The sequence below is a fragment of the Trichosurus vulpecula genome, chromosome 8 (genome assembly GCF_011100635.1).
Source record: "Trichosurus vulpecula isolate mTriVul1 chromosome 8, mTriVul1.pri, whole genome shotgun sequence".
NCBI classification, from domain to species: Eukaryota; Metazoa; Chordata; class Mammalia; order Diprotodontia; family Phalangeridae; genus Trichosurus; species Trichosurus vulpecula.
Genome location: NC_050580.1, coordinates 234,294,525 through 234,312,895, shown reverse-complemented (window position 1 = coordinate 234,312,895; position 18,371 = coordinate 234,294,525). Strand labels below are relative to the sequence as shown.

Below are 18,371 nucleotides of genomic sequence, written 5' to 3'. Positions count from 1 at the left end.
AATAAAGTACAACACAGCAGGCAAAATGAATCAATAGTAGAGCTAAGAAAAGAACCAGTAGTTCTGACTCTTTAAGTTCTTGCTAGGGGGAAAAAATCCTCTAAATTAATTTAATTCGATCTTTTAAACTAAATGTATAGCATTTTTTCTTTTTTTTTGGACGGGGCTCGACTTTTGGTTCAGCAGGAACACAGACCTCTAACCCTGCTTCTTTGACAAACTGTGATAGGGTCAAAGCATCAGATTTTACCCCAGAATGAGCTTTTCGTTCCAAAAATAAGCCCATGTTGTCCCGGTAGGGAAGGGAAATGCTTCGACTGAATAATGGTTCTTCAATTCCGAGTAGCTCCCGTGTGTGACGTGAAATCACCTGAAATCCAAGAAAAATATCTTTTAATGGGACAATTGTCCTATCTTAAGTACAGCTAAATCAAAAGTGCTCCTCCTAATTTCCTAGATCTCTCTAAATCTTTAAGTTATTTCTACATGAAATTATAATGATGCACCAAGTCAGAACCCAATTGATCTGTTCTTACAATTTTCTAAGAAAAATTCACATACAGATGTGAAATGAATCTCAAAGCACCACTTATCAGGTTTTCTCTTCCCCAACATTAGATGCTATCAGATGAATTCATATCTCATTTAATTGAGCAGCTTAACAACTGTAAGATCAGGTAATATTTCAGGGCAGGAGCCATAGATATCCTCGTGGAAGCTATCTATGGCCCCTACTCAAAGAAAGGGCCTGCTTTCAGCCAATTTACAACTAAAAAAGAGGAATGATATCAGTTAATAGAACTAGAGAAGTTACTAGATTGGCAAAAGCTAAACAGTAACTTTGAAACAAGTGAACACTAGTTAGCTTTAAGCTCAAATAAACTTTTTATTCTCTATATCTGCAAAAACCTATATTTTAAAGAATGTAATCTATCCATATGTATTAGGAGGGCAGAGTTTATAATCTCAAAGAGGATCATAAACATGTCTGAAAGGTTCGGAACCGCCGGATATAAGAAACTCTCAAAGTAGAAGGCAGAAGAATCAAAACATATATTTAGGCTCCACAGTAACCAACCCATGAACCAGCAACCCCATTTTGATATATTGATCAAAAGCTTCCAGGCCCAATAAGTACGCCTTGAAAGAGTAACCAGGAGGCTACAGAGAAGCATGATTGCATAAAGCAAAATCATGCTTCCCCCTCTATGGTAAAAAGATTACCCACTGGCCTGAAGTCTTTGTTCAGCTTCCTCCCGTAGGTCAGCTCTGCTACTGGCAGCTCCTGCTTCAGCTGTGACTGTGGCTGTAGCAGCCTCTGGCTCCAACGGGAGCTGCTTTTAACCATCCAGCTTCTGCGGGGGTGTAAGGTACGCCGGGGAAAGCACAGGTTCTTTCAATCTGCTTAAGCAAGGTGAAGGGGTTGACTGGGAAAGCACAGGTTCTTTCCATCAGCTTAAGCAAGGGAAGCAAGGTGAAGGGGCCGACAAGCTTACTCCAGTCCAACATACAAACAGCATTCAGTTCAGGGGAAAAAGCCAAACTAGTCAAGGGCACTTGTTGACTAAGTGCTAAGGAGCCCATTTTTGGTTGCCAATACACTCCACCCCTTGTTATAGGATACATAATCTAATCAGCCATGTATCCTAGAACATACATCGTGATCCAATTACAAAGGAAACTAAAACATATCATTCATTATAAAGCAAAACATATCATTTGGTGACATTCCTAAATATTGGTTTACGATTCAAATGTGATCCACCCCTAGGTCCCAGCAAGATAATCTCTTCAATCAATCATCCCCAAAATAATTATTAATAATTCAAATGTCCACCCCTAGATCCTTGTATCCATTACATAGCCCATTTTTGGTTGCCAATACACCATATTTCCAGTCATCTTTAAAAATTTAATTGAAATCAGTTTTACTGACACCCTTTTGTTTTTTCATTAAATATTCCCCAATTACATGTAAAAAAATTTTAACAATAAATTTAAAAAATTTTGATTTCCAAATTCTCTCCCTCCTTCCCACCTCTCTCCCTCCTCCTTGAGAAGACAAGCAATTCGATTTTGTGAGGGATAAGAAAACCCTATTTCAATATTAACCAAGTTGCAAAAGAAAACGCAAACAAAATAAAACAATAAAGATACATTTTTTTAAGTATGCTTCAATCTGCATTCAGAGTTCATCAGTTCTCTCTTTGGAGGTGGCGGATAGCATTAAAGTGCTGCACTCAACATGCCAGTAAATTTGGAAAACACAACAGCGGCCACTGTATTGGAAAAGATCAGTTTAAGTCCCAACCCTAAAGAAGGGCAATGCCAAGGAATGTTCAAATTACTGAACAATTATGTTCATTTCACATATCAGTAAGGTTATGCTTAAGATTCTGCAAGCTAGGCTTCAGCAATATGTGAACCGAGAATCACCAGAGGAGCAGGCTGATTTTCAAAGAGGCAGAGGAACTAGAGACCATTGCCAGCCTTCACTGGATTATGGAGAAAGCAAGGGAGTTCCTATTTCTGCTTCATTAACTAGAATAAAAAGCCTTTGTGTGGATCACAACAAAGTGTGGCAAATTCTCAAAGAGAAAGGAGTACCAAATTACTTTACCTGTCTCCTGAGGAACCTGTATAGCAGGCTCAGAAGCAACAGTTAGAATTGAACATGGAATGACTGGTTAGTTTAAGATATGAAAAGGAGTATAACAAGGCTGTATATTGTCATGTTTTTTAACATATATGCAATGCTAGGCTGGATGAATCAAAAGCTGAAATTAAGTTTGCTGGGAAAGATAACAATTTCAGATGTGTATGATACCACTCTGATGGCAGAAGGAGAGGAATTAAGAAGCCTCCTAATGAGGGTGAAAGAGGAGATGTGAAAGCTGGCTTGAACCTTAACATAAAAAACTAAGATCTTGGCAACCGGTCCCATCACTTCCTGGCAAACAGAGGGAGAATGGAAGCAGTGTCAGATTTTATATTCTTAGGCTTAAAGATCAGCGCAGATGATGACTACAGCCATGAAATTAGAAGACTCTTGCTCTTTGGAAGGAAAGCTATGGCAAAGCTGGACAGCATTCTAAAAAGCAGAGAGATCGCCTTACTGACAAAGATCCATATAGTCAAAGCTATGGTTTTTCCAGTAGCAATGTATGATTGTGAGAGCTGCACAATGAAGAAAGCCTGTGCACCACAGAATCAATGCTTTTGAATTGTACTGAAGAAGACTTTTGAGAGTTCCTTGAACAGCAAGGAGATCAAATCAGTCAATACTTAAAGGGAATTAATTCACGCTATTCACTGGAAGGTCAAATACTGAAGCTGAAACTTAAGTACACTGGTCGTGTAAAGAGAAGATGGGACTCATTGGAAAAAACCCTGATGTTGGGAAAGATGGAAGGCAAAAGGGAAGGCAGAGAATGAGATGGATAATGTCATGGAAACAACAAACATGAAATTAAACAGACTTTGAAAAATAGTGGAGGACAGAAGGGCCTGGTGTGCTATGGTCCACGGGGTCACGAAGAGTCAAGACAACTGAACAACAAGCACCACCCTTGGAATTGCCTTGGATCATTGTATTTAGCAGCTAAGTATTTCATAGTTGATTATCCTTACAATATTGCTGTTACTGTGTACCATGTTCTCCTGGTTCTGCTCACTTCATTTTGCATCAGTTCATAAGTGTTCCTAGGTTTTTCTGAATCCATCTTGCTCATCATTTCTTAAAGCAAAATAGTATCCCATTACAATCACATGCCACAATTTGTTAAACTATTCTCCAATTGATAAGAATCACCTTGATTCCCTATTCTTTGCCGCCATAAAAAGAGCTGCTATAAATATCTTTGTACAAATAGGTCCTTTCCCCTTTTCTTTGATATTGTTCAGTAATTTCAGTTGTGCCCAACTGTGTGACCCCATTTGGTGTTTTCTTGGCAAAGATACTGGAGTGGTTTGCCATTTCCTTCTCCAGCTCATTTTACAGATGAGAAAACTGAGGTAAACAAGGTTAAGTGACTTGCCCAGGATCACACAGCTAGAAGTGTCAGGGGCCACATTTGAACTCAGGAAGATGAGTGTAATACCAATCATGGCAGCACATCTCAGGACCGCTGCTGTGATCAATTTCAGGGGTCCAATCGCACAGTATAATGAACTCTCTATTCATATATGTCACAACAACATCCTTAAGTACATTATTTAACATCCATATATCTCATATCACTCAGTATGTCATATGGTATATAGCATTATCATTACATTCAATAGCATTCCCTAAAATACTTGTTTATACAGCAAGGGGTCCCGGGCTAAGGTCTTCCTTAGTACAACACATCCTTGAGGGGTAGCAGAAAATACCACACCATCCAGCCCTAGGTCACAGCAGGAACATCATACTATATGATATATGTCACTGCATCCCCAAATCAGGGGATCCCAGGCTAGGGTCTTCCCTACCATGACACATGCTTAAGGGGTAGCAGAAAATACCACACTATCCACCCCTAGATCACAGTAATAACAATCTCCTTAATCATTACCAGGCATCCAAGTAAAGTCCTCTTTCATCTTGACTTGAGGTCGACTTCCAAGTCCCATGGCTCTTCCTCTGTAGCATGACCTCTCCCGATTCTTGCCTGGATTCACACATGGGCAGCTCTCTGCTTCTGCATCAGGTCCCAGAGCTCATGGGGACTGCTCCACTCCAAGCTCCTGCCCAACAGCAGGCTCCAGGGATTCCTGCCCACAGCTTATATTTCTGGGAAAATGAAGCTTAACAGGGCAGCAACACACACCACCAACACCACCATCTCAATTCACCTCCAAAGTCCAGATGCTCTGTGTTAACAGCTCAGTTCACTTTAACAGCTCTCAAAGTGGGCTTAAGCTAAGTTCCTTCCCATGGGCAGGTCTCTGCCCCACAGTTCCATTTGCCCTCAAAGTTTGGAAGCTCCTTCAGCAAGTCTTTGCCATCAAAGGTCTCCTCTGCCCTCTTGGAGGTCTCCTCTCTGTTCTAGAGGTCTCCTCCCAGCTCTTTTAGGTTTCCTCTCAGCTCAATGCTCACAGCTCATTCTTCTTCATCTCTTCTCGTTTTTTTTTCCACACCTTTTTTTCTAAATTTATTTAATATATTTCGTTTTCAGCATTGATTTTCACAAGAGTTTGAATTACAAATTTTCTCCCCATTTCTACCCTCCCCCCCACTCCAAGATGACGTATATTCTGGTTGCCCTGTTCCCCAGTTAGCCCTCCCTTCTGTCACCCCACTCCCCTCCCATCCCCTTTTCCCTTCCTTTCTTGTAGGGCAAAATAAATTTCTACGCCCCATTGCCTGTGTATCTTATTTTCTAGTTGCATGCAAAAACTTTTTTTTAATTTTTGAACATCTGTTTTTAAAACTTTGAGTTCCAAATTCTCTCCCCTCTTCCCTTCCCACCCACCCTCCCTAAGAAGGCAAGCAATTCAACATAGGCCACATGCATATCATTATGTAAAACCCTCCCACAATACTCATGTTGTGAAAGACTAACTATATTTTGCTCCTTCCTAATCTATCCTTCTTTATCCAATTTTCTCCCTTGACTCTGTCCCTTTTCAAAAGTGTTTGTTTTTGATTACCTCCTCCCCCATCTGCCTTCCCTTCTGTCATCCCCCCTTTTTTATCTTCTTCCTCCTCCTTTCCTGTGGGGTAAGATACCCAATTGACTGTGTATGGTATTCCCTCCTCAGGTCAATCTGATGAGAGCAAGATTCACTCATTCCCCCTCACCTGCCTTCTCTTCTCTTCCTACAGAACTGCTTTTTCTTGCCACTTCTATGCAAGATAATTTGCCCCATTCTATCTCTCCCTTTCTCCCTCTCTCAATATATTCCTCTCTCATCCCTTAATTTGATTTTATTTTTTAGATGTCATCCCTTCATCTTCAACTCACCCTGTGCCCTCTCTCTCTCTCTGTGTATATATATATATACATATATGTATATATATATATACACACACACACACACACACATATATATATATACACACACACACATATATATATATATATGCATATTCCCTTCAGCTACCCTAATACTGAGGTCTCATGAATCATACACATCATCTTTCCATGTTGGAATGTAAACAAAACAGTTCAACTTTAGTAAGTCCCTTGTGATTTCTTTTTCTTGTTCTTTTTCTTGATTACCTTTTCATACTTCTCTTGATTCTTGTGTTTGAAAGTTAAATTTTCTATTCAGCTCTGGTCTTTCCACTGAGAAAGCTTGAAAGTCCTCTATTTTATTGAAAATCCATATTTTGCCTTGGAGCATGATACTCAGTTTCACTGGGTAGGTGATTCTTGGTTTTAATCCTAGCTCCACTGACCTCTGGAATATTGTATTCCAATCCCTTCGATCGCTTAATGTAGAAGCTCCTAGATTTGGGATTATTCTGATTGTGTTTCCACCATACTCAAATTGTTTCTTTCTGGCTGCTTGCAGTATTTTCTCCTTGATCTGGGAGTTCTGGAATTTGGCAACAATATTCCTAGGAGATTTCTTTTTTGGATCTATTTGAGGAGGCGATCGGTGGATTCTTTCAATTTCTATTTTACCCTCTGCTTCTAGAATATCAGGGCAGTTCTCCTTGATAATTTCTTGAAAGATGATATATAGGCTCTTTTTTTGATCATGCCTTTCAGGTAGTCCAATAATTTTTAAATTATCTCTCCTGGATCTATTTTCCAGGTCAGTGGTTTTTCTAATGAGATATTTCACATTGTCTTCCACTTTTTCATTCCTTTGGTTCTGTTTTATAATATCTTGATTTCTCATAAAGTCACTAGCTTCCACTTGCTCCAATCTAATTTTTAAGGTAGTATTTTCTTCAGTGATCTTTTGGACCTCCTCTTCCATTTGGGTAGTTCTGCCTTTCAAGGCATTCTTCTCCTCATTGGCTTTTTGGAGCTCTTTTGTCATTTGAGTTAGTCTATTTTTTAAGGTGTTGTTTTCTTCAGTATATTTTTCAGTATTTTTTTGGGTCTCCTTTAGCAAGTCATTGACTTGTTCTTCATGATTTTCTCGCATCCTTCTCATTTCTCTTCCCAATTTTTCCTCTACTTCTCTCACTTGCTTTTCCAAATCCTTTTTGAGCTCTTCCATGGCCTGAGACCAGTTCATGTTTTTCTTGGAGGCTTTTGTTGTGGGCTCTTTGACTTTGTTGACTTCTTCTGGCTGTATGTTTTGGTCTTCTTTGTCACCAAAGAAAGATTCCAAAGTCTTAGACTGAATCTGGGTGCATTTTCACTGCCTGGCCATGTTCCCAGCCAATTTACTTGACCCTTGAGTTTTTCAGCGGGGTATGACTGCTCATAAAGAGTCCTTTGTTCCAAACTTGAGGGGATGCGCTGTTGTTTTCAGAGCTATTGCAGCCAGCTCTGCCATACCAGCACTCCTCCTTCCCCAAGAACCCCCAACCCGGACTGGACTCAGATCTTCAGCAGGCTCCTGCTCTGATCTGCCACTTAATTCCTCCCACCAGGTGGGCCTGGGGCCAGAAGCAACTGCAGCTGTAGTTCTGTAGCTGCCCCACCTCCGCTGCCCCCGGGGCAGTGGCTGAACCATGAACTCTATCGCCCTGTCCCCAGCAGCTTTTCCCACGAACCTTCTCTGTTGTCTTTGGTGTTTGTGGGTTGACCATCTCTTCTCTTCTCAATGCTAGCAGCTCTCTCAGTGCTGGCTCTCTCTTAGGATCCTCAATGCTAGCAGCTCTCTTGATGTCTTCAATGCCCTCTGGATGTCTGCTTCTCTCACACTCTGGGCTCTCCTTATATACAGTTCTAACCGGCATCTGATTGGTTAGAACTCAACACACATACAAGTCACTGGCTAAAACTCAACACACATTCAATCCGGCAAAAAGCCCACTTTGCTTGCCACTGCAATGAGTCTTCCAGACTCTAGGGCCAGCACTCTATCCATTGTGCCACCTTGCTGCTTTTTCTTTAATATTAATACCCTTTAAAATCACTCCCATCACCAACTTAATATTCTGCTTTGAATTTTTCACTTCTAACTCATCTTTTCATATTCCTGTTTGAATCTGGTTTGCAGCAGTACTAATCTAGCTCCACATTCTGCATCTGGATGGGCATTTAACCATGAAAAATACTGTCAGAATGTAACAAAAGAGGATATGGAATGTGGTTTGAAGACTGCAAAAATTAACATTCACACTAAGAGATACAGAATTCTATATATAAGTAACTTCTTTATGAAAGTTTAGATGGCTGTAAACCCTGCAAGCAGTCAAGCTGCCTCTCCTCACATTTTATACTTATAAGTTTTTTTAGCCTGGTGGAGGGAAAGTGGAATAAATGGCTATGACTAGCAGGCTTGATACTAAGTGAGGTACGTGGCAACTAAAGTATCCAAGGGCTATGGCTGCTGAGATTCAGAGACTTTAATGAGAGTATCACAGATTTGGTGCTGGAGGGAAGCTTACAGGTTATCTAGTTTAGCTCGACCATTTTACATCATGGGGAGTCTGAGGACCATAATGGTTAATGGACTTGTTCAAGGTCACAAAAGCTAGTAAGCAGAGCTTGAGATCTCCCATTTGACTTCTCTAGGTTAATCATTTTACATTTTGGCTTTTGTAGAAAAAGAAGGAAAAGCCAAATGTGACTCCTCCCAATGCCCCCCACTCTTCCTTTGGAAGGGAACCCAGAACCCCCAATCCATTCTGACTCTTAAACCTCCTCTCCTTTCTCAATGGCTGTGAGCCAGGCTTCTCTTGTCTATTCATTATGTATGTGCTGGTCCCATGCTTAAGGTGACTAAATGGCCAATTTCAGACATTCTTACAGAAAAAGAGAGAACCACCATTGTCATTAAAGCAGTGGAATGCAATAGTTATGTAACCCTCAAGAATTTTACCGTCATTTATCAAAATGGCCACATGCCTAATGTATGTCCTATAAAATCAAATGTACTATATTCTAATACAGAAATTAGAAATATAGAAGAACTAACCAAGTTGCCTGTAAAAGGGCCACATGTAGCACATGAGCTTTGCAAGTCTAATTATCTGTGCTCTACAAGACAGAACTGGCAAACAAAAGTGTCCTCCTGTTTGTGTCCCACCAATTTTTTAGAATAAGAACTGCTTCTTATCAAGGTTCTATCTCATCAAAAGTGGGAAATAAGATTCAATGGTTCTGGTATCTCCCTCTACTAGCTGAATGAAAAAAGGTGGCTTCTTACCCAATTCACTTAACCCTTGTCTTTTACTTTGGGAAGTCTCCTTACTTGCCTACCACTTGCCCTTTCACACCAATAATGGAATACCCTTTATGTTCAGAGCCAGTCATGTCACTGTTCTACTCAAAACCCTTCAGTGGTTCTTAATCCCTCCCAAAGAAAATTTGAACTCCTTAACCTAGCATTCAAGATTCCTTCAGAGTCTAGTACCACCCTACCTTTTCAACCTCATCTTGCACATCCCTTGCATATATTCATGTATATTCCAGAAAAACTGGGTTATTTTCATACATCCTTAAATACATTTTGTACTTTGCTTTATCGCAAGGCTATTGCTTATGAAGTCCCCAGTGTTTGGAATGCCTTCCCTCCCAATCTCCATCTTTTGAAATCCTATTCACACCTTTTACGGCTCAGCTCAAATGCTACCGTTTCTATTGAGCCTTTCCTGATTCCCTGGATCTTAAGCCTACTCCCAGTCCCAAGACCTTGTGCAGCATCTCACTCATTTTTGTCTACTGTTATGTGTTATTTGTGTTTATGTTATATGCCCCCATCAAATCATAATCTCCATGAGGATGACAGTTGTCTCTTTATTCATCATCTTTGTGTCTCTCCTAGGACCTAGCATAGGGTTCTGAACAGGAAAACTGAAAAGCCTGACACTAATACACTTAGTGGAACTGTGAATCAGTCCAGCTATTCTGGAAAACGATTTGGAATTATGCTTTAAAAAAAAGCAACTAAAATGTTCATGCATCTTGGCCCAGAGACATTGCTACTAGGCTTATGCCCCAATTAAACACAGAAATATCGATTTCATGTATCCCAAAACATTCAAAGGATTTTTTTTGTAGTAGCAAAGAACTGGAAACAAAATAGTTAGCCATTTTTTGGAGAATGGCTAAACAAATTTTGGTACCATGAATGTAATGGAACATCTGTGCTGTAAATAACAATGAATATGAATAATTCAGAGAAGCATGGGAAAACTAATTTGAAAGGATATCAACTGAAGTAAGCAGAATTGGGAAAATTATTTACACAATATTTTGTACAATATACATACTAATACCTACAATAAGGTAAATTATCTTGACCAAACATTACTGAAGAAGTGATGTGAAAATGCACCTCAGCCTCTTTAGTGGGGGACTAGGAGGTGTGGAAAAGTGCATATACTGTCAGATTTGGTTGATGTGTTGGTTAATTTTTATTCTCTGTTAGAAGGGATAACCATATGAGTAGGGGGCAGAGGGATATATCTGGAAATGAAAGTGATGTAAAAACAAAACAGCTTCTACTTTGGAAGTCAGAATGCAAAGAGTACACTAACCTGGTTTACAAAATGAGTGTGTATGCTAGTTAACACTTTCTGATGATCAACACTGAACTTCCTAGAACTTAATTGGTTAAGAAGTTTGTTTCTATTGGGGGGGAAGAATCACAATCACTTATCTAAACTGGTTCCTTATTTTTAAGTTTATATATATGCTTAATTAGAAAAAAATAGATGATGATTACAGTACTGCTTATACACTCAAAAAGTGATGTCTTTATGTCTTTTCCTTTGCATTTGAAGACAATGCACCAGTGAGTGACATCTTCTTGAAGCCGTGGCAAAAAAAAAAATACACAACCAGAATTCTTTTGGAAGGTACCTTAGTCCATCTAACCCCCCTCACATTAGAGATTAAAAAAAAAATTAAAACCTCAGGGTCACCTTGCTAGCAGCAAAGTCAGGATGTACATGTAAAGAATATACTTGGTTTTGTGACTGGATGACGTTTGTTCGGCAGTTCCATTTCCAACAGGAGTAGGTGTTTGTGTGCTTTTCTGGATCCAGATGTCAATAATAGAGCCTGGGATATTACTAGCTGTGATTTCCTTACCATCTTGGCAATTTCATTTGGACTCGAGTCTTAGGCCAGAGCAGATCCCAGTGTCACCCGCGCTAAGCTGCTGACAAGTCACTGCACTGTGCTGATCACCAGCTGTATGGCCTTTTAAGGTTTCCAGGGGGCTTTATCTGTACAACAATCCTGTGAAGCAGATGCTGTTGTTATTCTCATTTTACGTGCTGGTAGATGGAGGCTGAGTGAGGTTGAGTGACTTGCCCAGGGTCACACAGCTAGTGAGACTGGATTTGAACCCAGGTCTTCCAGTCTCCACGATCAGCACTTTGCACAGCACCACCTCGCTTACTCCCTACTTCTCCTCCCTTTTTCCTCTGCTGTCTCCCACTCTTTTTGTTTACATTCTAGGTCTGTTTGTTGCTCCTACAAACATTATTTGGCCCTATTTGGAACAAAGTTAATGAAATATGGAGCTAACTTCTGATTCTCTTCCTTAAAACAATTTAAAAATATTTGTTAAGCACTTTATAAACACAGCACTGATAAGGTGCCAAAAGGGCTACAAAGAAGTTTAAAGCACAGACCGTGTCTCTTCAGAATGCTTATAATCTAGTTGGGGGGAGAAGACAAATCTACACAAAGTAGTATCTACTAGCACAAGACAACATATTCCCAAGTGCCAAATAAATACACTATATAGCACTGTATGTGTTCAAGGGAAAAGATTACATGATCTGGGCTTGTTAGGAAAGGCTTCTTTGGAAGTGGATGGAACTTGAGTTTGGATGGAGAGAATTCAGACAAGATGGAAAATAGTAGAGAAGTCAGTCTAGGCGAAGAGGATGGTATAAACAAAGGCAGAGCAGGAATGTAAAAATTATGTTTGAGAGAGAGATTAATATAGCTAAAGCATATCCTGCATGCAGGGGATTAGGGAGATGACTGCTCTTCTGGGTTGCTATAGATAGAATTTTTGTTTAGACTAAAGGTTTAACTAGATGACCTCTGAGGTTTCTTCCAACTCTGTAATTCTATGATTACTTGGGAAAGGCAAGTTGGGGCCTGCTTGTAAAGAAGCAAAGAATGTTTTAGTATAATTAATATGGCAGTAGTTTTTGGGATGGATTAAAAGAGGGAAATGAGTGGAAATAGAAAGACCACTTAGGAAGCTATTGAATAATCCTGGCATAGTTCAAAATGTAAAAGGATAGAGAATATAACATGGGAAGTAGGGCAGATGAAAGATTCAAAGATGACAGAGGTTTTAAGCTTGGAAGATTTGGGAGCATGATGGTACCCGATTAGGAGAAAGAAGGAAAAGTCAGGAAGAAGAAGCCAGTTTGGGAGGAAAGATGATAGTCAACTAATTTAAGACACACTGAGGTAATTTACACTGCTCTAAAGGAATTCTCTGTAAACATTGCTCACCTTCATGTCCTCAAAATCTGTTATCCCCATCTGAGGAAGGTTTGAACAGTTAACGTGGATGAGTTTCCGGCCACTGATGAAATTTGTTGTAAAACATTCCTGTCAGTACAACAAGAATGTCACTTGAAAGATGTACTGCAGGCAGTAAAAGAAAGAAATAGAAATCATGATTGTTTCTAGTCCTATGCTTAGAAAAGTAAGCTTAATTTTTTACTATAACTGTTTACTTTTTTTTCCATCCAGACTCACCACCTCAGTTAGCCACCTGATGAAAGGTCAAATTTCTCTTTTAAAAAATGCAGATTCATTCTCCTCTCCAGGACTTCTTTATTCCACAGTTAGTGTTTAAATTGAAGGAGAAATATAGGATCTCAGACTAACATTCATTTTGATAAACTGAAGGAGAAGGAAATGAACTCTTGGCTAATTTGAGTAACAATGAGAAAAAGGAATTGAGGATTCTTTTTTAACCTTAAGGCTAGCTGACTAGCTGTTGTTCCTATAAACAATGTATGTATTAAAATAATATGTCTATATCTCTTGAGACCTCATTTTCCTCATCCCTCCTAATAAAATTATTACTTCCTTCTCCCTTGAATAATCTGACCCATTTTATATCCCCCTGCCTGCCTTCCAATACTGCAGTCCCTAATTCTGATATTCTCCCCACTCTTTGAGTCTAATTTCTCCCAAACAACCTGGTGCAGTTACTGTGCTAAGAACTGCACAAATGGCAAACACTACTCTACTGGGTTCCTTTTTCTATTTATATTCCCCAGTGCTTAGCACATTTGTTGTTACGCTGGTTTTCAGTTGTGTTTGATTCTCCATGACCCCATCTGGGGTTTTCTTGGTAGAAATACTGGAGTGGTTCACCATTTCTTTCACCAGCTCATTTTACAGATGAAGTGAAGCAAATGGGGTTAAGTGATTTGCCCAGGGTCACACAGCTAAGTTAAGTGTCTGAGGCCAGATTTGAACTCCTGAAGCTGAGTCTTGCTGGTTGCAAGCCCAGTGCTCTATCCACTGTACCAGCTGGTTGCCCTTTGTACATAGTGAAGAACTTAATAATTGATTCAATTCATTCATTCACTACCTTAGAAATTTAAAATTTTTCCTTGCTTCGCCATCTCCTTTATGGAGAAGAACTTGCAGCAACCCGACTGAGGCCTACTTCCTTGGTATTACCACAGAGCTCATTTGGCCAGTACCCCTTTCTATCTCTCTTTTAACCTTAGAGCACCATGTTTACGTCTTTCTGTTGTCATAATTTTTATTGATCTCTCACCCTTCTAAAAAAGAATTTATGTTACTTTGTACAACAAAATAAGAATTGCTCTAAGGATAAGTGCTGCCCATAAGGAAATCTAATATGTATGGCAAAATCACCATTTTTATTTTTATTTGAAAAATTCTAAATCTAAATCCTGAGGACATTCTTCACTTGTTAATTTCCAAGTGCTGTAAAATCAAGGTCAGGCCCTGTTTAATCTGTATGTTGTCATATGACATGTTATGACATGTAAATGTTATACATGTATGGCAAGGCACAAGTCAAGAAAAATGTTTTTCATATATATTTTTGTATCAAATATTAGAATGTACATTAAACTTTTTAAAAATCTTAAATTAGTATCTCTATGGAAAGAATAAATAAAAATGATTCACATTTCAGTGACAATTGACTGTAAGGTCACTAGCACTTAAAAACTTTTAGAAATTTGACTACATAAAGGTCTAAAATACTAATTACAAATTGTGATGGTGTCTGGAACTGCAGGTTGATGGTACAAGGTGTTATAGTTATTGGGGATTAGGAAGGAAATAGAGTAATTTGGCCTGGTGATGCCTTATTATGAAAAAAAAACCTTCTAATAAGAAAATTCCTTTCATTCTGACTCCTTAAATCAAATTAAATTACTGACTCCTTAAATTAGAATGACATAATGTGACATTTGGTTGCTGACATATATTAAGGGAAACTGTAATCAGAATATTCTAAGTCTTTGGTAGTAGAGCTGCCATTATAACTGCATGAAAAAACAATGAAGAACCTATCCTGAAGACCACATGTCAAAAGCATTACTACTATAGAACTAGAGATGGGATCCTTAAATTGGGTTCACTATAAATTGTAGGGGAGGGAGGAGTTCCCAAGAATGGGGATGTCTATATAAATTGTTCGAACTCTTATTCCAGAAACTTGAGCTGAACCTTGAAGGATCCTGCGAAGGGAGTGAATTCAAAACTTGTACAAAGGCATTGAGCGGGAAGATGGGATGTTCTGTACAGAGTGCAGCAAATAGGCCAATTTGGCAGGAACAGCATAGTCCAAGTTCTGACCAATCCGGTTAACCTTCATGAGGCCTATTTTGATCTCCACAGGTGCTAGCTAGTTTCATCCCCAACCTCTAATTACCTTCTATATACTTTGCATATGTCTTGTATGTACTTCTGTGTGTAGTACCTGCTGTTTCCCCCAATAGAATGTAAGGTCCTTGAAAGGAGAAGCTGTTTCATTTTTGGATGCATATCCACAGAATGTACATAATAGAAGCTTAATGAATGCTTGCTAAATGAAGAAGAAAAGGGCTATATTTGGGGTGCATAATAAATACTTCAAAATATCTAAGGTTTAGTAGCCTCTTTACAGTCTAGTAGATGGTCTTTGTGTTGTAGTGGCCTAGAAAATTTCTCACCTAGTAATAAGCTTCCATATTTAGCTAGATTGGTCTTAGGACAGCAGACACAGTGGATTCTTAGGCCTGTTCCTCTGGCCCATCTAGCTTAGTCGGATATGCCAAAATTTGTGACTGCTGATATTTTTTTGTTCCTATCAGTTATCTCACCACTACAGTGAACTTTCAAGATAGAGACGACTTAATTATCATTCAATTTAAAGTCTTAGAGAATTGCCTGGAACCTGAAAAAAAAAAAACTGAAGTGATGTGCCTCAGGACGTACAGCTAGTTAGGGCCAGTCCTTCTATCCACTGCACCAAGCTGTCTCTCTTGACAAAACCTTCAAAAATCTAGGGTGTCACTGGAGGATAATTTTGTGGAGTGATCCATTTAGTTCTTAAATAACTAAAATATACTTTGCATTTATAGAGTTGAAAGTTCTTTATACATGTATTTTTTAGATACCTTTACATACCTTCATGAGATGTACAAGTACTATTTATTCCCCATTTAAGAAATGGTTGAATGATTTTTTCAACGTCACACATCCAGTCAGTGACAGGATCAGAATTAGAACTCAAAGTTGTTAATCACAGATTCATGCTCTTTCTTTTCAATTCAAGAAATATTTATTCATTTCTGAAGAAGTGAGTCAAATGCAGGGGGATGAGTGGGATAAAAAGAGATGCTGTTAAAGAGAGTATATGACTTCCAGTTAAAAGACCTGAGTTGAGTCCTGGCTTAATCTACTAGTCACTAGAGTGCCAGTAAGTAAATCACTTGAATTCAGCATTCTTTCATTTATAAAATGGAGATTAATAGGGTTGGGAGAGGAAAAATGTTTTGTAAATCATAAAGCTATATATAAATTAGAGCTGTCATTACCTTATATTGGGGAAATCCTAGTTGGCTAATCCACTCTGCAACATCTTCTGGGCTCCATGTGAGGTAAAAAGGTTGTGTCTCAACATTTTCAGATTCTTCTGGTTCTTCTTGGATTTCAGGTTTGGGACTGGTTCCAGGAACAACTACTTTTTTCTTGACTTCCTTAGTGGCTTTTTTAGATTTCTTTCCATCAGAAGTTTCTTTCTTAGTTTCAGGCAAGGGCACCTGAATTTTTAAGGTCTTGGCTGTCCTAGGAGCCTTTTGAAATCTGATGAGTTCCTTAGAGGAGTCTATTGTACTTTCTGAGGAGGACACCTGTGCTTCCTCATCTGTGGCAGAATCCAAAGCCCTGGATTCCATCGCGGTCTCAGTGTTTTCAATGGAATCCTTATGTTTGCTCGACTCTGGTTTACCTTCTTTGGGAAATTCAGGTTTCACTTCTTCCCCAGGCTTAGTTTCCTGAGGGATCTCTGGCTCTAATTTCTTCTGGAGCTCAACTTCAGTGCCCTGAGAAGTCTCTACCTCAGTCTCCTTAGGATTCTCTGGCCCTGCCTTTGCAAGGGACTCTTCCTCAGGGCCCTGTTGAGTTAAGTCCTCAAGCTTAGTTTCCTGAGGGGTGTCTGCCTTTAACTCCTCCTGGGACTGGACTTTGGCACCCAGAGAAATCTCTGCCTCAGTTTCCTGAGGAATCTCTGGCCCTGCCTTTGCAAGGAACCCTTCCTCAGGGCCCTGCTGAGTTAAGTTCTCAAGCTTAGTTTCCTGAGGGGTCCCCAGCTTTAACTCCCGCTGGGACTGGATTTCGCCACCCAGAGAAGTTTCTGCCTCAGTTTCCTTAGGAATCTCTGACTCTGCCTTTGCAAGGGACCCTTCCTCAGAACCCTGTTGAGTTAAGTCCTCAAGCTTAGTTTCCTGAGGGATTTCTGCCTTTAGCTCCCCCTGGGACTGGGCTTTGGCACCCAGAGAAATCTCTGCCTCGGTTTCCTTAGGACTCACTTGTCCTGACTTTGCAAAGGACCCTTCCTCAGAACCCTGTTGAGTTAAGTCCTCAAGCTTAGTTTCCTGAGGGATCTCTGGCTTTAATTCCCCTTGGGACTGAGCTTTGCCACCCAGAGAAGTCTCTGCCTCAGTTTCCTTAGGACTCTCTGGCCCTGCCTTTGCAAGGGACCCTTCCTCAGGGCCCTGTTGAGTTAAGTCCTCAAGCTTAGTTTCCTGAGGGATTTCTGCCTTTAGCTCCCCCTGGGACTGGGCTTTGGCACCCAGAGAAATCTCTGCCTCGGTTTCCTTAGGACTCACTTGTCCTGACTTTGCAAAGGACCCTTCCTCAGAACCCTGTTGAGTTAAGTCCTCAAGCTTAGTTTCCTGAGGGATCTCTGGCTTTAATTCCCCTTGGGACTGAGCTTTGCCACCCAGAGAAGTCTCTGCCTCAGTTTCCTTAGGACTCTCTGGCCCTGCCTTTGCAAGGGACCCTTCCTCAGGGCCCTGTTGAGTTAAGTCCTCAAGCTTAGCTTCCTGAGGGGTCCCTGGCCTTAACTCCCCCTGGGACTGGGCTCTGGCACCCAGAGAAGTCTCTGCCTCAGTTTCCCTAGGACTCTCTGACTCTGCCTTTGCAAGGGACCCTTCCTCAGGGCCCTGTTGAGTTAAGTCCTCAAGCTTAGCTTCCTGAGGGGTCCCTGACCTTAACTCCCTCTGGGACTGGACTTTGGCACCCAGAGAAGTCTCTGCCTCAGTTTCCCTAGGACTCTCTGACTCTGCCTTTGCAAGGGACCCTTCCTCAGGGCCCTGTTGAGTTAAGTCCTCAAGCTTAGCTTCCTGAGGGGTCCCTGGCCTTAACTCCCCCTGGGACTGGGCTCTGGCACCCAGAGAAGTCTCTGCCTCAGTTTCCCTAGGACTCTCTGGCCCTGCCTTTGCAGGGGACTTTTCCTCAGTCTCCCGGGCCTGGCCTTCAGTGAACAGAGGAGTTTCTGCCTGAGTTCCCTCGGGAATCTCTGACCCTGGCTTTTCAGGAGGCGCTTTCTCGGTGGTCTTCTGAGAGAAGTCCTCAGGCCTAGAATCCCGAGGGATCCCACGCTGCCCCTGGGACTCGGCTTCGGTGTCCTGAGAAGTCTCTGCCTCGGACCCAGTCCCCTCCTGAGGTGGCTCCGGGCCTGCGTTTTTCTCAAAGCCGGGGGTCTGCGGGTTGCCATCATCCCCAGGCTTGGAGGCATCATCCTCGGGCAAACCCGCCATTGTCGCGCCGGGAGGAGGACGCTCCCGGCTTCCG

General features: G+C 40.7%; 1 protein-coding gene across 1 annotated transcript; it reads right to left on the bottom strand.

The window, feature by feature from the left end:
• Window positions 1-100: 100 nt before the first annotated feature.
• On the bottom strand, window positions 101-18,337 carry SAMD15 (sterile alpha motif domain containing 15). The gene is made up of 3 exons (XM_036736719.1): window positions 16,112-18,337; window positions 12,546-12,644; window positions 101-370 (listed from the first exon to the last, which is right to left on the bottom strand). Exons 1-3 carry the CDS (start codon window positions 18,335-18,337, stop codon window positions 101-103), a joined length of 2,595 nt encoding a protein of 864 aa, XP_036592614.1.
• Between the last annotated feature and the right edge of the window lie 34 nt (window positions 18,338-18,371).